The sequence below is a fragment of the Chiloscyllium punctatum genome, chromosome 37, assembly GCF_047496795.1.
Source record: "Chiloscyllium punctatum isolate Juve2018m chromosome 37, sChiPun1.3, whole genome shotgun sequence".
Classification (NCBI taxonomy): Eukaryota; Metazoa; Chordata; class Chondrichthyes; order Orectolobiformes; family Hemiscylliidae; genus Chiloscyllium; species Chiloscyllium punctatum.
In genome coordinates this window covers 474,463-501,268 of record NC_092775.1, presented here as the reverse complement: position 1 = coordinate 501,268, position 26,806 = coordinate 474,463, and the positions used below count along the sequence as shown (strand labels likewise).

General features: G+C 41.4%; 1 protein-coding gene across 3 annotated transcripts in view; it reads left to right on the top strand.

The window, feature by feature from the left end:
• Positions 1–26,806, top strand: part of fer1l4 (fer-1 like family member 4) — a 356,632-nt gene that overhangs the window by 68,484 nt on the left and 261,342 nt on the right. For all 3 annotated transcript variants that reach the window (XM_072556056.1, XM_072556055.1, XM_072556057.1), the window contains 5 exons: positions 5,228–5,381; positions 11,567–11,750; positions 13,071–13,257; positions 16,464–16,834; positions 25,743–25,851. In XM_072556056.1, coding sequence (XP_072412157.1) covers positions 5,228–5,381; positions 11,567–11,750; positions 13,071–13,257; positions 16,464–16,834; positions 25,743–25,851 — 1,005 coding nt within the window. The remainder of the gene's footprint in view (positions 1–5,227; positions 5,382–11,566; positions 11,751–13,070; positions 13,258–16,463; positions 16,835–25,742; positions 25,852–26,806) is intronic.

Below are 26,806 nucleotides of genomic sequence, written 5' to 3'. Positions count from 1 at the left end.
AGATAGATAACGTCCATTGGCTCTCCCTGGTCTTACCTGCTCAACACTTCCTCAAAGAATTCTAATAGATTTGACAGGCATAACTTCCCCTTCGTGAAGCTATGCTGACTTTGCCCTATTTTGCCATGCACCTCCAAGTACAGGGGAACCTTGATTATCCAAACAAGATGGGCGGGAACTATTTTGTTTGGATAATTGATTATTCAGTTAATCGATTAAATGCCTTTCCTCTGGGGCTCGGAATTTTTAAAGTCTGCTCCCCATTCAGGAGACTGCAGCACACCCCATGCAGCAGCACACAGCCCGCAAGCCCTGCCCCCAGCACACAGCGTGCGAGCTACCGTCCCCAACGCCGCAGCCCACACCCAACCTGGTCCAATGCTACCCCTCCACCCTCCAGCACACAGTGCATGAGCCCCCGTCCCCAACGCGCAGCCCGTGCCCCTAACCCGGTCCAACACTGCCCTCCCAGAACACAGCACGCAAGCCCCCGCCCCCTGCCCGCCTACCAACCTCATCTAACACTGCCCCCGCCTGCTTCCCCAAACCCGTCCAACCCCGCCCCTGCCTCCCCACTCTGTCCAACCTCACCCCCGCCCACCCCATCCAACACCGCCCCCCCCGCCTGCCTCCCACCCCCAACCTCCCAATCCCATCCAACAACGCCCCCCCCGCCCCTTCTCCGGGCCAGCTGGACTGTACACCAACAACAAGACTTCTGCTGCTGCGCGCGCGCACACGCACACACACACACACACACAACTTTTTGACAGGTTCCATTTTTGCCCTGTACAGGACAATGTTGGAGAGATTATCTGGGGAAGTGGGGTTTAGGATACACCTCTTTGTAGAACTCCAGGGAAAGTGTGGGGAGAGAGAGGGAAAGTCAGTCATTTAGATATGATGCCTGTTTAATCACTGTAATGGAAAGATATGATCACTGTTTGAAACACATCTTTGATGTAATGTTTCTATTGGGACCTCGAGATCTCCTTCAGATAATTTGATTTTTGGATAATTGGTATTCGGGTAATCGAGGTTCCTCTGTATTCAGAAATCTCATCCTTCACAATGGACTCCAAAATCTTGCCAATAGCTAATCGGCCTATAATTTCCCATCTTTTGCCTTTCTCCCTTACAATTGTTACATTAGCAATTTTCCAGTCCTCTGGGACATTCCCTGACTCCAATGATACCTGAAAGATCACTACTAAAGCATCCACTATTGCTTCTGCTATCTCCTTCAGAACTTTAGGGTGTAGCTAATCTGGTCCAGGTGATTTATTCACTTTCAGACCTTACAGTTTTTCTCGCACCTTCTCCTTGGTGATGGCAACTGTACTCATCTCTGCCCCAAGACTCTGTTGAATTTTTGGGATATTGCTCATGTCTTCCATCGTGAAGACTGACACAAAGTTTCTCAGCCATTTCTTTACTCCCCATTACTACTTCTCCAGCTTATTTTTCCAGTGGCCCAATGTCCACTTTTGTCTCTCCTTTGCCCTTTATATATCTAAAGAAACTCTTGCAACCTTGCTTAATATCACCAGCTAGCTTACCCTCATATTTAATCTTCTCCCTCTTTATTTCCTCCTTCGTTGTCCTCTATTGATCTTTGTAGGCTTCCTAATCCTCTGGTTTCCCACTGTCCTTCACCACATTATATGCTTTGTCTTTTGCTTTTATGCTGTCCCTGACTCCCCTGGTCAGCCATGGTTGCCTCATCCTCCCTTTAGTCTGCTTCTTTATCCTTTGGGATGAATTTTTGCTGCGTCTCTTGAATTACTCCCAGAATCTTTTCAATAATATCCATACCACCGAAGTGAGACTCTCAGGCCTGTAATTTCAGGATTATCCCTTCTATCCTTAAAGTCATAGAATCATAGAGATGTACAGCATGGAATAGACCCTTCAGTCCAACTCACCCATACTGACCAGATATCCTAACTTAATCTAGTCCCATTTGCTAGCACTTGGCCCATATCCCTTTAAACCCTTCCTATTCACATACCATTCAGATACCTTTTAAATGTTGTAATTGTACCAGCCTCCACCACTTCCTTTGACAGCTCATTCCATACACACACCACTCTCTGCGTGAGAACGTTGCCCCTTAGGTCCCTTTTAAATCTTTCCCCTCTCCCCCTAAACCTATGCCTTCTAGGTCTGGACTCCCCCCAACCCAGGGAAAAGATCTTGTCTATCTACCCTATCCATGCTCGTCATGATTTTATAAACTTCTATAAGGTCATGCCTCAGCCTCCGATGCTCCAGGTTAAATAGCCCATCTTATTCAGCTCTCCGTCCCCCACCCCATACCTCAAATCCTCCAACCCTGGCAACATCCTTGTAAATCTTTTCTGAACCCTTTCAAGTTTCACAACATCCTTCTTAAACAAAGGGACAACATTAATCAACTCAATTAAACTTCCTCTCATTCTTGTAAACTCCAGAGAAAATAGACTTAAGCTGCTCAATCTCTCTTTGTAAGGCAAACCTCTCATCTTTGGAATCAATTCAGTGTGTCTCCTTTGAATTATCTTCAACGCAACGAGATCTCTTCTCAAGTACGGGACCAAAACTGTATGCAATACGCCAGATGCAATCTCACTAATGCCTTGTTTAGTTTCAGTAACACTTCCCTATTTTTATACTTTATTCCTTTAGTAATAAATATCTAAACTCCAGTTGCCTTCCTTTTTACCAGCTGGACCTGCATTATAATTTGCTTCAATTCATGCACAAGTACACTAAAATCCCTCTATCCTGAAGTTTCTCTCCATTTATATAACAAGCTGCCTTTCTATTCCTCCGACTAAAATGGATAACTTCATAATCATAGAATCCCTACAGTGTGGAAGCAGGCCACTTGGTCCATTGAGTCCACACTGACTCTCCAGGGAGCATCCTACCTAAACCCACCCCGTCCCTGTAGCCCTGCATTTCCATTGCCCTGCAACCCACCTAACCTACACATCCCTGAACACTATGAGCAATTTAGCATGGCCCATCACGTAATCTGCACATCTTTGGATTGTGGGAGGAAACTGGAGGACTGGGGGAAACCCATGCAGACATGGGGAGAATCTGCAAACTCCACAGACAGTCACCCAAGAGTGGAATCGAAACTGGGTCCCTGCTAATCACTGAATTTTGGTCCATTCACCAAATTTATCTGTATTCATGTGTAAATGTCTTATTTCTTCATTGCGACTTTCTTTCCCACTTATTTTAGTGTCATTTGCAAATTTGACGACAGTACTTTCTATCCCAGCATCCATACTATTTATATATATTATAGATAGTTGGGGCCTAAGAACCAAACTCTGTTCCAGCCCACTAGTTAAAGCTTGCCAATCAGAAAAAGACCCATTTGTCCCAACTGTCTGCTTCCTGTTGGTTAGTTAGTCCTCTATCCAAGTTAGCAAATTACCCCTGACCCCATACCTTATTAAATACCTTCTGGAAGTCCAGATATGCTATAAATATGGGATCTCCATTATTCACTTTGCTAGTTATATCTTCAAAGTACTGTAGCAAATTAGTCAAATGTGATTTACCCTTGCTGAAACCATGCTAACGCTGATGATTGTATTTTGACTTTGCAAATTATTACTTCCTTAATAATCGATTCTAACAATTTCCTAACCATAAAATCCCTACAGTATGGTAATAGGTCATTCAACCCAACACGTCCATACTGACCCTCCAAACAACATCCCACCCAGACCCATCACCTGACTCTTTCTCTGTAATGCTGCATTTCCCATGGCTAACACATCTAACCAATGTATCCCTGAATACTATGGGCATTTTAGCATCCACCTAACCTGCACATCTTTGGACTGTGGGAAGAAACCAGAGCAGCCAGAGGAAACCAGCGCAGACACAGGCAGAATATGTAAGCTTCACACAGACAGTCACCCGAGGGTGGAATTGAACCCAGATCCCTGACATTGCTAACGACTGAGCCACAGTGCCACCCTGAACATGAGTTAAACTCACTGGTCTATAGTTTTCTACTTTCTGTTTCCCTTTTTGAATAAGGATATATTTGTACTTCATAGTTTCTCCACGCACCCTCTTAATCTTTTTGTATCTATTGTTCTTTTTATAAGTATAGCATAACTTTCTCGGTTGATAATTGCTAACTATCTTATATTGCTAATAATTACTGATAATTGCTAACTATATTGCTAACGATATGGAGTTCAACCCTGTCAAGTGTGAGGTTGTCCATTTTGGAAGGACAAATAAGAATGCAGAATACAAGGTTAACGGTAGGGTTCTTAGTAAGGTGGAGGAGCAGAGGGATCTTGGGGTCTATGTTCATAGATCTTTGAAAGTTGCCACTCAGGTGGATAGAGCTTGTAAGAAGTCCTATGATGTATTAGCATTCATTAGCAGAGGGATTGATTTGAAGAGTCGTGAGGTGATGTTGCAGCTGTATAGGACCTTGGTAAGGCCACATTTGGAGTACTGTGTGCAGTTCTGGTCGTCTCATTTTAGGAAAGATGTGGAAGCTTTGGAGAGTGTGCAGAGGAGATTTACCAGGATGTTGCCTGGAATGGAGAATTGGTCGTACGAGGATAGGTTGAGAGTGCTAGGCCTTTTCTCATTGGAACAGCGAAGGATGAGGGGTGACTTGATAGAGGTTTATAAGATGATCAGCGGAATAGATAGACAGTCAGAGACTTTTTTCCCAGGTACAACAGAGTGTTACAAGGGGACATAAATTTAAGGTGAAGGGTGGAAGGTATAGGGGGGATGTCAGAGGTAGGTTCTTTACCCAGAGAGTGGTGGGGGCATGGAATGCGCTGCCTGTGGGAGTGGCAGAGTCAGCATCATTGGTGACCTTTAAGCGGCAATTGGATAGGTACATGGATAGGTGCTTAAGCTAGGACAAATGTTCGGCATAACATCGTGGGCCAAAGGGCCTGTTTTGTGCTGTATTGTTCTATGTTCTATCTTGTCATGAGAGTAAATAGATTACACGGATATATTTGTTTCAATCCTTTCCATAAACTTTAAACCTTTATTAAGTTCATCACAGAGTCTTCCTTTAGTAAAGTACCTGGAATGATTTTTTGCTTCTTCACTTGCCATCTTGTCAGGGCAAATGATAACTTTAATATTGAAATCATAACAATGTCGTAGCTTGTTGCCATTTTCTTTTGTTAATAAAGTATCATCGGAAAATTATTAAACATTCTCTTTGTTTTATCAGATCACAAGTTTTTTCAGAAATGGGCAACTCTAACTGACCCTAAAGATACAAAAGGTGGCATAAAAGGATTTGTAAAGTGTACAATTACTGTCATGGGGAAAGGAGATTTTCAAGGCTGTCTCCCTGTCACTAATCAGGATGAAGATGTTGAAAAGTAAGTGAAAAATAGGATAAATGTGGTTGTTTTGAGAATGCTATATCATACAGGAAGCAGATTGGGAATGTGGAAATCTATGGGGTTGATTGAATCAATTTTTCAAAGACCTGGCACAGCTAAAATAGATTGGTAAATCTTAATCTCGTAAGACTCTATAAACTCAGCAGCCAATCAATTGTTTGTTTATCTCAGTTAACATAGCACCTTGTGGGTACGGGTTTGGGGGTTGGTGGGGGTGTCAACTTGTAAATCTGGACCCCCGGGAGGGGCCTCTTGGTTCTGCGATTGGTCAAATAAACACTAGCAGCTCAGTCTGATTCAGCAAGATTTAACAATTTATTACAACGCCAGGAATAGGTTATCCAGCAACACGGATTAAGCACCTCTGTGTACCCTGGAAAAGCTGTGCACTTTAGCTTAAAACACTTGCAACTTTTATAGGTCTCTTAAGAAACAGAACAGCCTTAATTGCAAAATTAATCCAATAAAATGGCAAATAGCCATAAAATTGAGGCAATGATTTTTCCCGGAAACTTATTTTGCACATTTTTATCTCTCCGCACTTGTGTCTACAAGGCCACCTAGGATACTTTAATAATGCCATATCTTGTTTAGTTAATTCATACTATGAACAGGGAATTGTTTGCTAATCTCTTTCAATTAGTTCAGGAATGCAGTTTTCAGCAGAGTTAGATGCCGTTATAAGCAAAATTGTTAATTTGCTCCTAGAAGCCATTTTGCTATGTTATTTTATGTTACTTGCATTAAGAAGACATTTTGTAATTAGTAAAAGCATGCATTAAATAGTTGCTCCTGACAACAGCCTAAATCCAGATTTTAGATCCTCAAACTGACCTCAGTACCTGACTGTTGGAGGGGAAGCGTCAAAAAGTGTGGTGCTGGAAAAGCACAGCCAGTCAGACAACTTCCAAGGAGCAGGAGAGTTGACATTTTGAGCATAAGCTCTTCATCAGGAATGGTCGATGCTTTGAGCATAAGCTCTTCATCAGAATTTCCAGCACCACACATTTTGACTCTGATCTTCAGCATCTGCAGTCCTCACTTTCTCCCTGTTGGAAGGGAAGAAGTGGCTAGAGAGTGACACCTGCTGATCACTAATCATATTGATTAATGGATGTATATTTTGGTGATTTGGGCTCAAGGAAGTTTGCCTGTGTTGTTAAGTATCACATACTTTGTTTAGATTGTTGACATGATGTTATAAAGCAGAGTCGACCCCTCCCCCCCGCTCTGAGAACTAAAGCTGAAACACTCAGAGAGGAGTGCCTTGCCCTGAAATCTGTAAAAAGAGTGTGAAATGTGGTGTGACCTGCTAGCGGTTAAATAAAATAAATCCCTGACACTCACTTTAAAATAAACAAGTAACAATTTATTTATCTAACTCTAACAGAGAACAAATTAACTAAACTATTGACAAACTAAATAAAATCCTTTTAACTACTAGCTATTCATGAATAAAGCAAGATTCTAATGGTATGCTGTTCCAATAAATATAAGCCCCACTCATATAAGAAAAATAGAATTTAGTCTCTCGAAGCCAGGTTATGTGCCTTCCAGAATGTTCTGTGCCTTCCTGTCAGGAATGACTTCTTCATCATTGACATTGTTGTTATTTAGATGGTGCTTTCTCTAATACATAGATGAGGCTGTGAGAGTAGCGATTCTCTCTTGAGACCTAAGGGCCATGAGCTCTGGTGGATGGTAGCTAGCTCTGGGGTCTTTGTCCAACTGCCCCTTTCTTTTATACCCTTGATGACATATCAATATTTCTTACAATAAGATTGGTCCTACATTGTCAAAACCATCAGATTTAATTTTAAAAGGTTTTTGGTATCTAAGTGTCTGGTTGAAACTGATTGACTAAATTAAAAAAAAACCTGTTGTCTTGGTAAAACTGCTGCTTGGCCTGTTAACTGTATGGCCTTTTGATACAAATGTTTCAGATCGGGCTTTCAGTGTACCTGCAAACCTCCAACCTGCTGCTCACAGACATATATTTTAATCTCTAAGCACAGGAAAAAAAACATCTTTTGAAGGGACCACACCATACTTTCACCCCAAGCATTTTACAATTTTATGAAGACCAAATTCTAATTTACTGCCTCCCAATCTAGAATTACTCTACCCAACTTCACAACAATGATATCAGCTGGGTGTGACATCAGAGAACAATTATTAGCCAAATTAAGGATTGAATGTTTCAAAGAGAAACCTTGTTTCTACGTAGTAAGCCATTTCTGAAGCTACTGCCTTAGAGTTGCTATTTGGGATTAATGAGAATAATCTGAATCTCAGTGAGGAACGAAAGCCATTCCTTCCTCTCAAGCGATCTGTTTATTTACTAGCAGAGCTCACCCTGGGATGTGGGGAGGTGGAAGGGAATAGTGCAGAATCCAGGATAACAGTGACTTATTCTGCTCTAGGGATGGTTCTGTTTATCAACTGAATTCCTCAGGCCTTTACTTCCAACCACAATAGAATGGCCTAAACGATAAGCCAGTTTGCTAACATTTTTAGCTTGCACGTAACCTTGTTTTATCAGGCATAAGCAGCTTCAGTGTGTGGTTTGAGTAAAGCCATAGAGTCATAGAGATGTACAGCATGGAAACAGACCCTTCGGTCCAACCCATCCATGCCGACCAGATATCCCAACCCAATCTAGTCTCACCTGCCAGCACCCGACCCATATCCCTCCAAACCCTTCCTATTCGTATACCGATCCAAATGCCTTTTAAATGTTGCAATTGTACCAGCCTCCACCACTTCCTCTGGCAGCTCATTCCATACACATACCACCCTCTGTGTGAAAAAGTTGCCCCTTTGGTCCCTTCTATATCTTTCCCCTCTCATCATAAACCTATGCCTTCTAGTTTTGGACTCCCCGACCCCAGGGAAAAGATTTTGCCTATTTATCCTATCCCTGTTCCTCATAATTTTGTAAACCTCTATAAGTCACCCCTCAGCCTCCGACCCTCCATGGAAAACAGCTCCAGCCTGTTCAGCCTCTCCCCATAGCTCAAATCCTCCAACCCTGGCAACATCCTTGTAAATCTTTTCTGAACCCTTTCAAGTTTCACAACATCTTCCCAACAGGAAGGAGACCAGAATTGCACACAATATTCCAACAGTGGCCTAACCAATGTCCTGTACAGCCGCAACATGATGTCCCAACTCCTGCACTCAGTACTCTGACCAATAAAATAAGCATACCAAATGCCTTCTTCACTATCCTATATACCTGCGACTCCACTTTCAGGGAGCTATGAATATGCACTCCAAGGTCTCTTTGTTCAGCAACACTCTCTAGGACCTTGCCATTAAGTGTATAAGTCCTGCTATGGTTTGCTTTCCCAAAATGCAGCACCTCGCATTTATCTGAATTAAACTCCATCTGCCACTTCTCAGCCCATTGGCCCATCTGATCAAGATCCTGTTGTAATCTAAGGTAACCTTCTTCACTGCCCGCTACACCTCCAATTTTGGTGTCATCTGCAAACTTACTGACTGTACCTTTTATGCTCGCATCCAAATCATTTATGTAAATGACAAAAAGTAGAGGACCCAGCACCGATCTTTGTGGCACTCCACTGGTCACAGGCCTCCGGTCTGAAAAACAACCCTCCACCACCACCCTCTGTCTTCTGCCTTTGAGCCAGTTCTGTATCCAACTGGCGAGTTCTCCCTGTATTCCATGAGATTTAACCTTGCTAACCAGTCTCCCATGGGGAATCTTGTCGAACTCCTTACTGAAATCCATATAGATCACATCTACCGCTTTGCCCTCATCAGTCCTCTTTACTTCTTCAAAAAACTCAATCAAGTTTGTGAGACATGATTTCCCACACATAAAGCCATTTGACGATCCCTAATCAGTCTTTGCCTTTCCAAATACATGTACATCCTGTCCCTCAGGATTCCCTCCGACAACTTGCCCACCACCGACATCAGACTCACTGGTCTATAGTTCCCTGGCTTGTCCTTACTACCCTTCTTAAACAGTGGCATCACGTTAGCCAACCTCCAGTCTTCCGGCACCTCACCTGTGACTATCGATGGAATTACTTTAAATTATATTGTTTAGTGTTGGTGACACTAAATTGCACAATTAAAGCACTTTTACTGCTCTAACTATTCACAAATAGAAATAGTTCAGAAAATGGAGAGAAAGCAGGAGATTTGGCTCAAAATATGGTCAAAAGATAGACTTTGAGAACGTGATTGGAGTTTAAGATGGGAAGACTGGTGAAAGCAGCAAGACACATGTAAACTTTACCACCAATGTTGTGGTGAGGTGGGTCAGAAAAGGAGCAAAAAGTTATCAAAGGGAATGTAATGTTGGAGGTGGTATCAGAGATGGGTGAGGTGAGGCTGTGGAAAAGTTTGAGTATGCGAATGAGATTTGAGATGCAATGTGACGAGGACAAGGAGCTTGATTGCTCAGTATGAATGGGGTAATAGGTTAACGAAACTAATGGAGGGATGGAGTATGGTGAGCTGTTGGAATAATGGGAGATACAGAATGAACTAGTTCTGGATGAAGAAGTGAACAGAAAGGGGATGAAGTCAATATCAAAGGAGTGAAATTGTGTCAGGAGTTGAAAATGATAGTTTGAGGTTTTCTCAAGGAGAGGGTTTATCAATTTTATCAATCCCTGTACAGTTTCTACTGTATGGGAAGAGATACTATATCAGTAAGGTGAGTGAAGAAATCCATAGCATCCCTTCAGTAAATTCTTACCTGGTGTTTAGTCAAGACTTACCTGTGGTCAAAATTGAACCGATGACTGGTTATATCTCAATAACATGCAATTATAATAATATCTTTGAGTATAAAAAATAAACATAAGGCTAAAACCTGATCAGAAGACCATAAGACATTGGAGCAGAAGAAGGCCATTCAGCCTATAATGCCTGCTTTGCTGTTCAATGAGATCATGGCTGATCTGATGTTCCTCAATACTACTTTCCTGCCTTTTTCCCATAATTCTTGATTCTTTTACTGATAAAAAAAAGCCTGTCTATCTCAGCCTTGAATGTACTCTATGTGCCCCTGTGATAAAGAATTCCACAGATTCATTGCCTTCTCAGAGAAGAAATCCTTCCTCATTTCTGTCTTAAATGGTCAATCCCTTACTCTGAGATTATGCCCTCTTGTCCAAGATTATCCAAAAAGAGGAAATAACCTTTCTGCATCTACCCTGTCAAAGGGATAGTAATAATTCCATGTCAGAGAGCAAAGTTGCATTTAAGAGTATTTCTCAATTTAAGCAGCCACAGTCTCAGTGACACTGCATCTACATTCCATTTTTAAAAATGTTTTAAGTAACAAAATAACATCTTACAGCACAGGGCTTTGAGACCTTAACCCTAACATTGAAAGCTTCATGAGCTCACTTGACTGTGTAGGAATTTGCTCCTTAAAGTCTCTCCAGCACAGGCTTTAAGAAATCTGAAATAAAAACAGAAAGTACTGGAGAACCTCAGCATGTCTGGTAGCAGTCTGTGGAGACAGAAATGGAGTTGATCTTTCGAGTTCCTTATGATACTTCTGTGAAGATTAGACTTGAAATATAAACTGTTTCTCTCTCCACAGATGCTGCCAAACCTGCTGAAATTCTCCAGCATTCTCTGTTTAGATTTCCAGCATTTGGATTATTTGCTCTTAAACAATGTTCATATTCCATTTTTAGTGTGACAATTCTTTTGTCATACCTTCATGTTTAATTTGTTCTTCTAAGGATCTAGAAATCTTGAATATCTCATTTCTTGAAGTATTCTTTACTCTAGTTCATTTAACCAGGCTCCAGGTCTTGGTTAATCTCAGAAGGTCATAAGAACTAGGAGCAAGAATGTACCATTTGGTCCCTTGAGCCTGCTCTACCGTTCAGTATGATCATGGTTGATTTGATTGTAGCTTAAACTCCATTTTACTGCCTGTCCCACAAAACTCTTGACTCCTTTGTCAATTAAAAATCTGTCTAACTCAGATTTGGATACGTTCATAGCCTAGCTCCAGAGAATTCACTGAGAAAAGGTCCTTACTCGTACTCAAAGATGTTAATCGCTAAGCCTCTATTTATTTCAGCTTTGGTAGGATCATGCATTATGATGCTGCCACTCTATTTTGTTTTCTCGCTAAGAAACATCTGATTGTGTTATAGGAATCTTCTACTTCCAAAACAAATGCCAGCTGAGAGACCTTGGGCCAAGTTCTTCATCAAAGTGTATAAAGCAGAAGATCTCCCCAGTATGAATTCAGGAATAATGGGAAGCTTCTCAAAAATTCTTGGAGAGCATAAAGTTTTCATTGATCCTTATGTTCAAGTTAGCTTTGCGGGACAGCAGGTAAACATTTTAAATATATTCGTGTTGGGAAAATGGAAATCTTACTTTGTTAAAGGGGAACTTTTCCTCAGATATACTGATACTTATAAAAAAAAGCTGGAAAAGATCATTTGATACATCAAACTAGCGAGATGGATTATTGTTATGACACCCCTTACTATTCCCAGCATCTAGAGAGACATAAGAATAAAAAAGAAATCTGATGTATGACTCCAGGCAGATGGTGCTAATAATTTTATTTTTAACTCTTTCTAGCTTAAATATGCTAAGTAAAACCGTTCAGCAGACTCAGCATTAATGAGAGGTTGAACATGGTTCCCACTGAGACTGTTTCATTCACTGTTTTCACTCACTTAGCCAGCTGCCATGTATTGAGACCATTATTACTTGTCTTTTATTTTTCTCACTTTTTGTTTTGTATCTGTGAGTTGAAGTTAAGAATTTAATTTTGAAGAACCACTTATTTTAAAAGTGAACAGAACAAAGACAGATGTTTTCTGTTGGGAACTGGCCAAGAAAGATAATACAACTTAAGTTACTGATCTAAGGACACAGTAGACAAATTGGCACCAAGTGATTGCCATGCTCAGGGCTGGCAACTGGTTGGATGTTGAATTAATTAATTAAAGAAGGATCAGTGCTAACCAGCCACCACAGAGAAAAAAAGAATAAAGATAGTGAACTGGTTCTGACTGGGTTTGGCATGAGGCAGTGTGATTTTTGGACATTTCTGGAGCCAGTGCTGCTTGGTTTTGCTCTCTCTCTCTAGTTTCTCTCCAGTTATCAATTTGTTGAATGTTCTGAGAAAAGAATCCCAGCCTGTAAGAAATAAGTTAGTATTTCTAGAAGTCTACTGAAATCCATTTTATTAACCAGTGACTTCATACTTTAAGCAAAATATAAAGTTCTGCTTGCCTTTGCATAACTCATGTCCAAGCAGTTCGTGAAGGCCTGGTATCAATAGTTTAAAAACAACTTATTGAATTGGCAAAATACATTTTCTTTAAACATTTATCTCTTAACTGTCTGGCTGTCAGTATATAAGTGGGAGTATGATCAAAGAACATTGGTGATATTAATTAGTTTATCTTGTTGTTTAGCTGTTATATTATTAATAATAATTTGTTAATTTCTAAGTTATAAACTTGGTGTCCAAGCTCTGTTATTCATAAAGTCTGGTTAGGAGCAATTTGGCAATTTTATTGGTCCTTGAATGTTTTATTTTCACTGTGTAAATCCAGCAATAGTGAAAACTGATGTCTGGAGGAAATTCACAAGAACAAGTTTAGTTGTTTTAAACACCATTTATTCCATTAACAGGGAGAGACATCAGTGGAAAGCAATACGACAAAACCAGAATGGAATGAACAAATCACTTTCATTGAGATGTTTCCCCCACTTGCACGACGTATCAAAGTTCAAGTCATTGACGATGCTAAAATTAATGATGTTGCTGTTGCAACTCATTTCATCAATTTGGAACAAATATCAGATGCTGGGATTAATGGTGAGCACAGCAGGATATTTATTGACCCTTCTTGCCTCTGATTTTTTAAATTTGCTTGCTTTTCTCATTGAAATCTCTTCTGCTTCTGAATACTGAAGACCTTGGGTTATATTTCACTAATCTCTCGCATATTTCTAGAGGGGATACTCCCTAATCCCTCTCTAGTCTCTGACCTCTGTTTGGTGCAGCTCTCTCTGTTGTTCTGTATTAAATGAATAATCCTGAGGCCCATTTTAACAAGAACTACCAGTCAGGAAATGTGTGTAAATCAGAACACCATCCATTAACCCCAATGGACAGAATTAAGTGGGTATTAGATGGACAATCAGGCTCATCCTGACAGGTTCCTATCTTATCAGTGAGGTTAAACTGAAGAGTAGCCATGTTCCCCCTAAATTTTCCTTTATCATCCTTTCTAAGTTTGTCTCCATAATCTGCAAATACATCGCAGTATTCAATCACAGGGGAAATAGTAATAGGGCTCAGCCTCTGGCCCCTTGATAACTCAGTGATGTCATAGCCAATCAGTCTTGGTCCTCTTTCCTGTCTATCTCTCATGACGCTGGTTCCGAAGAAAAGATATATTGGACTCAATGATCCAGCCTCCACTGCTTGCCAGGGAAAAGAGTTCCAAACATAATTGTCCTCTGGGAGAAGAAATTCCTCATCAATTCTATTTTAAATGGTGATTCCCATCCATCAACTATCAACCTCTGCTTCCTGCCACTCAGCCAGTCCTGGATCAATATTCCAAATGTCCTTGCATCCAGTGGGTTCTTAACTGAGCTATCAGATTCCCATGCTGGATCTTACTAAAAGCCTTGCTTAAGTTCAAATAGACTATGTTGAATGCATTGCCCTCTTCTACACACCTGGTCACTTCTTTAAAAAATTCAAAAAACTTGGTTAGCCATGACCTCCTCTTAACAAAACCATGCTGGCTGTTCTTGGTTAATCCCTGCTTTCCACGTGTTGTCTAATCACCTAAACTGAAGTGTGGCACTTCAAGAAATTCTTTTGCAAATCCATTTATGCCATATTTAATGCTTCTCCTTTATCCACCTTGCCACAATATTCTTAAAGAATGGTCATAAATTTGTCAAACATTATTTTGCCTTTATGAAACCATGTTATCTCTACCCAACTGCATTAAGATTTTCTAAATGCTTTGTTATTACCTTCTTGATGATAGTTTTTTGTACTTTCCCTTAGACTAATTAGCCTATAGTTCCTGTTTTACATTACCCTTCTTTCTTGAACAGAGGTATTACATTTTCTGGGCACTTTCCAGAAACTAGGGAATTTTGGAGTTTAATACATCCGCTATATCTCAGTTAAAAATCACACAACACCAGGTTATAGTCCAACAGGTTTAACTAGAAGCACTAGCTTTCGGAGGGCAGCTCCTTCATCAGGTGGTTGTTAGCTGATGCAGGAGCAGTGCTCCGAAAGCTAGTGCTTCTAATTAAACCTGTTGGACTATAACCTGGTGTTGTGTAATTTTTAACTTTGTACACCTCAGTCCAACACCGGCATCTCCAAATCACATCTCTCAGTTACGTCTTTATGAGCCTTACATGCAGACTATCAGGACCAACAGACTTGCAACCATTAGTTCTGTTTGGATAACCCATTAAATTTTCTCTTTTGATTGTGATTTTAAGAATTCCTCCCTCTCCTATTCAGCTTGCTTTTTTTACTACGGATGATTTTCCTGCATTGCACCCTGCAGCCAGATTCAAAGTGCTTAATTAAATTTAGCCATTTGTCTCATCCCGCTTGTTAATCTCTCTATCTCATTCATTAAGTGACCAACTTTTACTTTAGCTGTTCTTCCCCTTTTATGTATTTGCTGAAGCTCTTATCATCTGCTTTTATATTTTTGTACATTCTCAGATTCTAATTTGTCCCAGTTCAATTTTTTGGTCAATCATTGCTAGTTTCTTGTATTTTCCCAAACTTTTGGCTCAATCAGTTTTTTTTGCAGTGAAATAAATCCACAAATGCCAGTATCCCGTCTCCAAGTCACCCTTTATTTACGCATGCATGGTAGTACATGATACTGACCCAGCTAGTACAGATCCAGCTCACAGAGTGAGCAGAACCCCTGACACTCCTGTTTATATCTGTAAACCAGGACTCCCTGATTGGACCAGGTTAACAGCCCAAATCAGGGAACTCTTATTCTATGAAGTCCGTCTGAATCACTACATGCAGTACTGAATGTCTTTTCAAGTTCCATGCTTGCAATTTTACAAAATTCAAACAGTGGAACTCCTTTCTAATTTCAGAAAAATGAGTTTCACATCGTCTAATGGCCTCTCTGATTTCTTTTCCTCATCAGTGCTGTACTTTACAATTTTTAAAAAATTATTCATGGGATGTGGGTGTCATTGACTATGCCAATATTTATTGCACATTTCTGATAACCCAGAGGGCAGTTAAGAGTCAACCACATTGCTGTGGGTCTAGTGTCACATGTAAGCCAGACTGGATAAAGTTGGCAGATTTCCTTCCCTAAAGGGCATTCATGAACCAGATGGATTTTTGCAATAATGGCTACACAATCACCACTGGACAAATGCCAGCATTTATTGCACATCTCTAATAACCCAGAGGGCAGTTAAGAGTCAACCCATGTCCCCAGAAAGTAGCTTGGAAATTCAGGATTACAATTCCTCTCACAATGACACTACACCACTGTCTCCTTGATGGTGTTTTCACTTCATTCAAAACAAGAACATGCGTTGTTACTTCTTCTCTGATATAATCGCATTTACTAAATGGCATCATCACATTCCATTATTGACATCACTGCATTTCATCAATGACAGCATCACAATCCATCATTGAAACCATCGTATTCTCAAACTGACAGTACTGTATTCCCTGACCGACGCAACAGCATTTATTCACCAACAGCACTGCGTTTCTTCACAGACAACTTCACATTCCCTCACGAGAAGCTCAATATTACAGACTCACTCCATGCCCCGCTCCCCCAACTGCACAATTGCAAACCTCTCCCCGACCCCCCATAGCTATGTTTAGTTCATAAAAGTGTCCTGGGGCTCATAACTGTTTTTTCTCTCCAAGATGCTGAGTTTTTCAAGCACTTTCTGTTTTTGTTTTAACCTTACCTCACTTTGACATTACCTTACTGGCCGTGAACCTAATGGCTGTTTACCTTTGTCAATATTTTTCAGCTGGATTCCACCCGACCTTTGGCCCCATGTGGATTTACCTCTATGGTTCACCTCAGAACTCAGTGCTAATGGATGCTCACAAGGACATGAATGAGGGCCTGACAGAGGGGATATTTTATAGAGGCCGACTACTTATTGCAGTGACAGTGGAGGTTTACAGTTCAATTTCAGCAATTCACAGCACCAAAGACAAAAGTGCAAAGAGTGTCTTGAGCAAATTCAAGCTGAAAACTAAAAGCAAGAAATCAAAATCCAAGTCTAAGATTAAAGAGGAGAGCAGCAGCCAAACCGAAAGTGAAGGTGGTGCAAATCCCCAAGAACAGCCGAGTGCAGTAGAGGTTGAGGTTGAAGAAATTCATCCAGTCCCAGAGGTCAGTTTTGGGTCAACCTTAACATACCTTACATACACAGCTCCTATTTATAAAACATAGAACATAGAACAGTACAGGCCCTTTGGGCCTGTATGTTGTGCCAACCTTTTATCCTACTCTAAGATCAAACTAACCTACATACCCTACATTTTACTATCATCCATATGCCTGTCCAAGAGTCACTTAAATGTCTCTGATGTATCTGACTCTACTCTCACTGCTGGCATGCATTCCATGCACCCACCACTCTCTGTGTAAAGAACCTACATCTGACATCTCCCTTAAACTTGCCTCCAATCACCTTAAAATTATGCTCCATCGTGATAGCCATTTCTGCCCTGGGGAAAAGTGTCTGGCTATTCACTCTGACTATGCCTCTCATGATTTTGTACACCTCTATCAAGTCACCTCTCATCCTTCTTCGCTCCAATGAGAAAAGCCCGAGCTCCCCCAACCTTTCTTCATAACACTGCCCTCCAATCCAGGCAACATTCTCGTAAATCTCCTCTGCACCCTCTCTAAAGTTTCCACATCCTTCCTATGATGAGGTGACCAGAATTGAACACAATATTCCAAGTGGGGTCTAACCAGGGCTTTATAGAGCTGCAGTATAACCTCGCGGTTCTTAAACTCAATCCCACTGCTAATGAAAGCACACCACATGCCTTCTTAGCAACTCTATTTACTTGGGTGGCAACTTTGAGACAACTATGGACATGTACCCTAAGATCCCTCTGTTCCTCTACACTGCCAAGAATCTTGCCTTCAACCTTGTAATCTGCATTCAAATTTGACCTTCCAAAATGAATCACTTCACACTTTTCCAGGTTGAACTTCATCTGTCACTTGTCAGCCCAGCTCTGCATCCTATCAATGTCGTGTTGCTACCGACAACAGCCCACCACTCTATCCACAACTCCACCAACCTTCGTGTCATCGGCAAACTTACTAACCTACCTTTACACTTCCTCATCAAAGCCATTTATAAAAGAATCACCAAGAGCAGAGGTCCCAGAACAGAACCCTGCGTAACACCAGTGGTCACTGAGTTCCAGGCTGAGTACTTTAGAACATAGAACAGTGCAGCCCAGTTAAGCCCTTCGACCCATGATGTTGTGCCGATCTTTTATCCTACTTTAAGATAAACCTAACTATACACCCACAATTTACTGCTGTCCATGTGCTTATCTAGCAGTCGCTTAAACGTTCCTATTGTCTCTGACTCTACTACCACTACTGGCAGTGCATTCCATGCACCCACGACGCTCTGTGTAAAGAACCTACCTGTGACATCTCCCCTATACCTTCCTCCTATCACCTTAAAATTATGACCCCTCGTGACAGCCATTTCTGCCCTGGGGAAATGTTTCTGGCTATCTACTCTATCTATGCCTCTCATTACCTTGTACATCTCTGTAAAGTTACGTCTCTTCCTTCTTCTCTCCAGTGTGAAAAGGCCTGGCTCATTCAACCTTTCTTCATAAGACAAGCTCTCCAATCCAGGGAGCATTCTGGTAAATCTTCTCTACACCCTCTCTAGAGCATCTACATCCTTCCTATAATGAGGCGACCAGAACTGGACACAATATTCCAAGTGCAGTCTGACCAAGGTTTTATAGACCTGCAGCAAAACCTCATGGCTCTTGAACTCACTCCCCCTGTTAACGAAAGCCAAAACACCATACGCTTCCTTAACAACCCTATCAACTTGGGTGGCAACTTTGAGGGATCTGTGTGAATGGACCCCCTTGGATCCTGCTGTTCCTCCACACTGACAAGAATTGTGTCTTTAACCCTGTATTTAGCATTCAAATTCAACCTTCCAAAATGAATCACTTTGCATTTATCCGGGTTGAATTCCGTTTGCCATTTCTCAGCCCATCTCTGCATCCTGGAGAAAATGAGGACTGCAGATGCTGGAGATCAGAGTTGAAGAATATGGTGCTGGAGAAGCACAGCCAGTCAGGAAGCATCTGAGGAGCAGGAGAGTCGATGTTTCAAGCATGTGCCCTTCATCAGGAATTCCTATCTATAACACTACCGAGCTTTGTGTCATCGGCAAACTTACTAAACTAGCCTTCCACTTCTTCATCCAAATAATTTATAAAAACAACAGAGCAGAAGCCCAAGAACAGATTCCTGCGGGACACCACTGGTCACTGACCTCCAGGCAGAATAATTTCCATCCACTACCACTTGCTGTCTTCTTTTGGCCAGCCAATTCTGTATCCAGACAGCTAAATTTCCCTGTCTGCTAAACCTCCTAAATTTCTGAATGAGCCTATGTTGGGGAACCTTATCAAATGCCTTACTGAAATTCATATACACCGCATCCACTGTTTAACTTTTGTCAACTTGTCTCATCACATCTTCAAAGGACTAAATAAGGCTTGTGAGGCATGACCTGCCCCTCACAAAGCCATGCTGATTACCTTTAATCAAGCTATGTTTTTCCAAATAGTTATAAATCCTATCTCTCAAAATCCTTTCCAGTACCTTGCTTACCACGGATGTAAGACTGACTGGTCTGTAATTTCTAGGATTTCCCGATTCCCTTTCTTGAACAGAGGAACAACATTTGCCTCCCTCCAATCATCCAGTACTACTCCCATGGACAGTGAGAATGCAAAGATTATTTCCAGATGTGTTGCAATCTCATTCCTCGCTTCCTGGAGTAACCTTGGATATATCTGGTCCAGCCCTGGGACTTATCTATCTTGATCATTTTCCATCAACTACCACCTCTGTCATCTATGGGCCAGCCAATTCTGTGTCCAAGCAGCCAAATTTCCCTGTGACCCATTCCTCCATACTTTCTGAATGAGCCTACCATGGGGAATCTTGTCAAAATTCAAATCCACCACATCTGCTGCTCTACCTTCATCAGAGTTTTGTCACATCCTCAAAGGATTCAATTAGGCTTATGACCTGCCCCTCACAAAGCCATGTTGACTATTTCTAACCAAATATGCTTTTCCAAATATTATAAATCCTGTCTCTCAGAATCCTCTCCGATAACTTGCCCACCATGATATAAGTCTGACAGGTCTGTAATTCCCAGGGTTATCTCTGTTCCCTTTCTTGAACAGGGAGTAACATTTGTCACCCTCCAATCATCTCGTACTACCCAGTGGACAGTGAGTATGTAAAGATCATCACAAAGGTTTGCACTGACTGCCAATTCTCTTTTCCTCTCCTGACGGTCACCCAGCTACCATTATCCTGTAACTTAGGTGTGACTAACTCCCTATAACCCCTCTCTATCACCTTGTCAGCCTCCTGAATGACTCAAAATTCATCCAGCTCCAACTCCCTAATGCGGTTTATGAGGAGCTGGAGTTGGGTGTACTTCTTGCAGGTGAAGTCAGCACGAACAGTAGCAGTGATCCTTACCTCCCACGTCCTGCAAGAGGACCATGCAACTGCCCTAGCTTCCATCCCCTCTGCTCTAAATTGCCAAAAGAGATAAAGGTTTGGACCATTTCTTTTACCAATTCCCGTTGGTGACCTCATAGCATTCAAGTACCTTTAGAGATGGAAGATGACTCTTATGCCCATCAAGCTTCCCACTTTTCCATAAAATAACTAACTGTCCCAGCTCTTTGAGATGTCCATCAATCTTTTCTCCAACAATTCATCTTGCTAAAGGACAATGGTGGTGTAGTCCTATTATCATTGTAACCATATAAACCTCTAGGGACGTGGGTTCAAATCCAGCAGCTGGTTGAATTTAAGGTTAGTTAATTCATAAAAATCCTGAATTGAAAGGTAGTGTCAGTAAGAGTGAGCTGAATTGTCATAAAGACCAATCTGATTCACCATTGTCTTTTAGGAAAAGAAATATTCTATTCTCTACGTATGATTCCGTACCCATTATAATGTGATTGATTCTTATCTGCTGACTGGGTCAGTTAGGAATAGATAATAAGGCTAATCCTTGTGGCAACACCCAGATCCCATGAATGAATATGATGAAGTTTCCTCTTTGACCTATTTACTATGATGGCATGGTGGCTAAGTGGTTAACACTGCTGCCTGATAGTGCCAGGGACTCGCGTTCAATTCCAATCTTGGGCAAATGTCTGTGTGGAGTTTGCACATTCTCCCTGTGTCTGTTTCCTCTGGGTGCTCTGGTTTCCTCCCACAATTCAAAGATGTGCACATTAGGGAATTGGCCACAATAGATTGCCCATTATGTTGGGATGTGTTGGTTAGGTGCAATAGGGAAGGGGAACGGGTCTGGGTGGGTTTATTTTCAGAGGGTTGGTGTGGACTTGTTGGACTGAAGGGCCTGTTTCCACACTGTAGGGATTCTGTTCTGTTCTATTCTAAATTGCCATTAGCGTTCAGGGATGTGTAGGTTAAGTGCATTAGTCAGGGAATGGGTCTGGGTGGGTAACTGTTTGGATGGTCAGAGTGGACTTGTTGGGCCAAATGGCCTGTTTCCACACAGTAGGAGTTTTATGATTTACATTGGGTTGACTTTAGCAAAATGCAGATTCTGAGCCTGTGCACAGAGGCACAACATTTCATGGGATTGAGATTCTAATTCTCTAACTTTACATTTCCCCCTATGAAAGAGAGGTATAAGGCTCATGAGGCAGGATGGCAATGAAAGGCTGTGCAAAAATTACCAGTTCCCAGCTTCATTAGAGAATGTGGCTGCTGCAGCAAAAAGACAGTTGTGGGAGCATCTGAAAATAGAGGCACCCTCAGAAACCTGGTGACAATTGAAAATGAAAGAAAAGAGAGTGGGATAAAGGGTATTTTTCAGGATGGCAGCTGGTGACCAGTAGAGTTCCACAGGAGTCAGTGTTGGGACCATTATATATTAAAGATTTGGGTAAAGGAACTGAGGGCATTGTTGCTAAGTTTTCAGATGACACAAAGATAGGTGGAGGGACAGGTAGTTTTGAGGAAGTGGGGTGACTGCGGAAAGTCTTGGACAGGCTAGAAGAGTGGGCAAAGAAGTAGCAGATGGAAATACAGTGTGGGGAAGTATGAGGTTATACGTTTTGGTAGGAAGAATAAAGTCATCCAGTTATAGAGTCATAGAGTCCTACAGCACGGAGACAGGCCCTTCAACCCAAACTGACCCATGCTGACTAAAATGTCCATCCATGCTAACCCCAAGAGGCAAAGACTATTTTCTAAACAGGGAAAGGCTTCGGAAATTTGATGCGCAAAGGGACTTGGAAGGCCTGGTTCAGGATTCTCTTATGTGCTGGTTCAGTTGGCAGGTAGGAAGGCAAATGCAATATTAGCATTCATTTCGAGAGGGCTAGAATACAAAAGCAAGGATGACCTGCTGAGGTTATATAAGGCTTTGGTCAGACCGCATTTGGAATGTTGAGAGCAGTTTTGGGCCCCGTATCTAAGAAAGGATGTGTTGGCATTGTGGTGGGTTCAGAGTAAGTTTACAAAAATGATTCCAGGGATGAAGGGCTTGTCATATGAGGAGCACTTGAGGACTCTGGCTCTTTACTTGATGGAGATTAAAAGGGTGAGCGGATCTAATTGAAACTTATGGAATACTGAGAGGTCAGGATAGAGTGGATGTGGAGAAGATGTTTCCACTAGGAGAGACTAGGATGTGAGGGAACAGCCTCAGAGTGAAGGGATGACTCTTCAGAATTGAGATGAGAAGAAGTTGCTTTAGTGAGAGGATGGTGAATCTAATGGACACATTGCTGCATCCTCAAGTGATTCCAGCTAGTCTGTCAAGGACAACTTGTCCTTCATGTGCTGACACTAGTGAATTGAGTTTTGTTTTTCCAAGTGTTCAGTTATCTCCTCCTTTGTGATTGACTCCAGCAATTTCTCCACAACAGAAGTCAAACTAACTGGTCTATAGTTTCCCACTTTTTGGCTGGCGGCTGCAGAGTAGGCAGCGACCAGGCTACTGTACCCAGGCTTGTCCTTTCTGTCTACATTTTCTTCTTTCCGTTTTCTCCCCTTCTTCTTTTCTCAGTTTTACTTAGTTTTCACTCAACCTTACCTGATACAAAGAGCTCTTTGGTAGGAAGGCAGCTTTGATCGGTTTCGGAGCAGCAGCAGCAGCATCTTCAGAGGCAGCATGACTATAGAGTCGACCGAACTGTGAAGCCTGGAGCAGGATACTTGCTTCTGATTGGAGTTGACCCCTGGTGGCAGCATGGTGTAGGCTGGTGAGGCACAAAGTGGGGCTGTAACAGCAGAGAAGGAAAAATTGGATTCTCTTTCAGTTATCTTTCTTTATTTCTTTAAATTTTATTTTCAGTTAGTGAGAATGGGGCCTTTGCATGGCAACTGTATGCACTTTGCTCTGTATTTTATATTGAATGCTGAAGACAATAAATTATTTAATTCAATTCAATTCGATGAATAATGATGTTTCAAATCCATTGGTCCTTTTCCAGAATCCAGGGAATTTTGGAAATTCTTAACTAAAACGTCCATTATCTCTGCTGCCACCCTCTATACTACCCTAGGGTGCAGGCCATTAGGACCCATCAGTTTACTTAATACTATCTCCCTAGTTATAATAGTTTCACCAAGTTCCTTTATAGTAACTGCAGTTTTTGAGAAGAGATTTGCAGATTAACACAGATTGCTTCAGTAACTGAGCAGTTCCAAATGGTGCTAAACATTGTGCAATCATCACCGAAAAGCCTTATTTCTGATCTTATGATGGAGGGAAGGTCATTGATGAAGCAGCTGAAGATGGATGAGTCTAGGACAACTGCCCTGAGGAACTCTTGCAGAGATGTCCTGGAGCTGAGATGACTGATTCCCAACTGACCACAACCATCTTCCTGTGTGCCACTTTGACACCAACCAGCGGAGAGCTTTCCCCTGTTACCCATTGACTGCATATTTTTTTTCCAGTGCTCCTTGATCCCATACTTAGTCTAATGTAGCCTTGCTGTAGAAAAAGCTCCCTGACACAGAAGCACTGTAATTCAAAAAAATGTGCAAGTCTTGAAACTGTTCCTTTTTTCACAGAGCACAGGTGTCTATGAATGAAGTTATGTCATTTTTAATAAGCCATATTGCAAGCTTGACTGATCATCTCAAAGTGGTGTGAGAGAGGCTGTCAGCACACCCAGGGCTATTCAGTAAATGCTGCCCTATTTTGGAATCATATCTCTTAGGTGATGTTTTGGGTTTTGTAAGGTGTGTGCATATTGACAATGGTTTGCACCCTGCCAATTATGAAGAAACATGCTGTTTGATCAACCAGTCGTTTTGACATTCAGCTGATGTATCAGGCATTGCTTTGGCACTGAAATTCCTACAAGATGCTGCTTAATTGTGGGAAAGGCAAAATGAGTTATTTGGAAGTATCCTTTTAGCAGAAAATGCCACTTTCATAATTACTGAAGAGGAGAAGCATAAAGCAGTTTGCTCAGCTTGTTTAAATCATTGAGATATGTTGCCTTTCTAGGATAATTTGAATGGCACTGGACATTTTTCAGAACCAAATGTTGGGCCTTTGGCCCATTTGTGATTTTGCATAATACACAGTGAATAATGATCTGATCATGATAGCCATTGCCATAAAATCCTACAGCACATGACAGGCCTATTGGCCCAAACTGATCCATGCCAACCAAAACGTCCATCATCGCTAACCCCATTTCCCTGCACTTGGCCCATATCCTTCTAAATCTTTCCAATGCATGTATTTGTCCAAATGCTTTTTAAATTGTTGTTAATGTACCTACCTCAACCACTTCTGCTGGCAACTCATTCCATATTTGTACCACCCTCTATAAAAAAGTTGCCCCTCAGGTTCCCTTTTATTTTTTCCCCTCTAACCTTAAACTGATGCCCTTTAATCCTTGATTCCCCAACCCTGGGGAAAAGACTGATTGCATTCACTCTATCTATGCCTCTCATGATCTTATAAACTTCTGTAAGATTCCCCCTCAGTCTCCTATGCTCTAAAGAAAAAAGTCCTAGCTTGCCCAGCTTCTCCCTGTAACTCATAACCTTGAGACCTGGCAACATCCTTATAAATTTCTTCTGCACACTTTCCAGTTTAATAACATCCTTCCTAAAGCAAAGTGACCAAAATCGAATAGAATACTCCAAGTGCAGTCTCACCTATGTCCTGTAATACTGCAACATAAGTTCCCAACTTCTAGAATCCTTGTCCTGTAGGATAGATTTGAGGTACTTGGTTTTTCTGCGTCAAGTTTGTAACTTATGCAAATAGATGAGCCTTAGACTTTTATCAATCACAATGCATTATGACTGGTGAAAGTGAGCTTGCATTAGACAGTAATGAAGAATCCATTAGCAGATTTCTTAACAAGCACATTGAGGAAAGCAAGTGCTTTAGATTGCTCCATCTCAAAAGTGAATTTCAGTGCAGGATAAAGACCAAATGTACTCTGTGTTCAAATTTCAGTGCACATTCAAATAACTCCACAGAATCTGATATCCTGTCATTAAGTCACCCTTTATTAACACATAATTGACACTGCTCTGGCTTCCTTAGAGCCAGCTCTCAAAGTGAACAGAACCTCAGACACTCCTATTTATATCTGTCAGCCAGAGCTTCCTGATTGAACCAGATTAACAGTCCCAATTAGGGAACTCATATATTCCATGAGGTCTACCTGGCTGACCTTGTTACAATGACTACCCCCATCACCAGTAATGATTGAGTGAGGCAACTGCTGCAGGATGTAGTTGCCTTCCATCTAACTAGCCCTCCATCTGGTAGAATGAAGACAAACAAGGAAAATTAATCTATTTGACTTGATCCTCATTAACTTTTCCTGATGACAATAGCACTGGAAGAATAGCACCCCACTGTGTGATACTACCACTTAGATGTCTCGGCTCAATTTACCAGCCTGAAATGTTAAAAAGAATGTTAATAATGACAACATTGAAATTCATTGCATTTTCTATTCAGTCTATTGCAGGGGAGAAGGAGGAATTCCTGCTGTTTGCTTCATTTTTTGAGGCAACCATGATCGACTCTTCAGTGGGGTCGCGTGCTCTCACCTTTGAAGTGTCCATAGGTAAGAACTTGTCTTTATTGATGTTGTGAATGAAATTGCAGCTGTGAATGTAGCAAGTTAGTTTTTTTGGTCAAACCCTTCATTATCAAATTATAACACGAAGGACAATGTTATTGTGGACTTTTCCGTTATTTCATGTTCACATAATATCATTGGAATAAAACAGGATAAAAGGTTTTCTCCCTTCAGAAATGGGATGAGACTTGGTGGGAGCTTTGTCTTGAAGACAGTGCTTCTGTGAAAGGATAATGATGATAGGGAGAGAGAGAAAAAACTGCTGCTTTGATTGGATTACAATCCAATTTCACAAAACACTTGGAAACTATTTCTCCTGGAACTTAACATTGTTCTTCTTTCTTCCCTGAGCATTATATCTTTTAAGATTCAACTTTTATTCAAATTTCTATAAAATCTACAGTGATGTTAACTTCAAGCACTCCCTGTGGTGAAGGATGTTTAGCAGAATGTTACCCAGGATAAGGGACTTCAGTCATGAAGAGAAATTAAAATAGTTAGGATTGTTCTCCTTGGAACAGAGAGCATGAAAGATGTCATAGAGTCAAACAGCATAGAAACAGGCCCTTTGGTCCACCATGTCTATGCTGACCAACAAACACCAAACTACACTTTCAGAGAGTTGTAGGGGCGTTGAATGGCCTGCCTGCAACAGTAGTAGACTCGCTGACATTAAGGGCATTTAAATGGGCATTGGACATACATATGGATAATAATGGAATGGTGTAGGTTAGATGAGCATTAGATTATTTTCACAGGTCAGCGCAACATCGAGGACTGAAGGGCCTGTAATGGGCTGTAATGTTCTATGTACTATGTACAGAGGAACTTTGATTATTTGAACGAGATGGGCAGACACACACACCTTTTTACTGCAACGTTTTGACAGGGACCTCGAGATCTCCTTTGGATGATCCGATTTTCGGATAATTGATGTTCG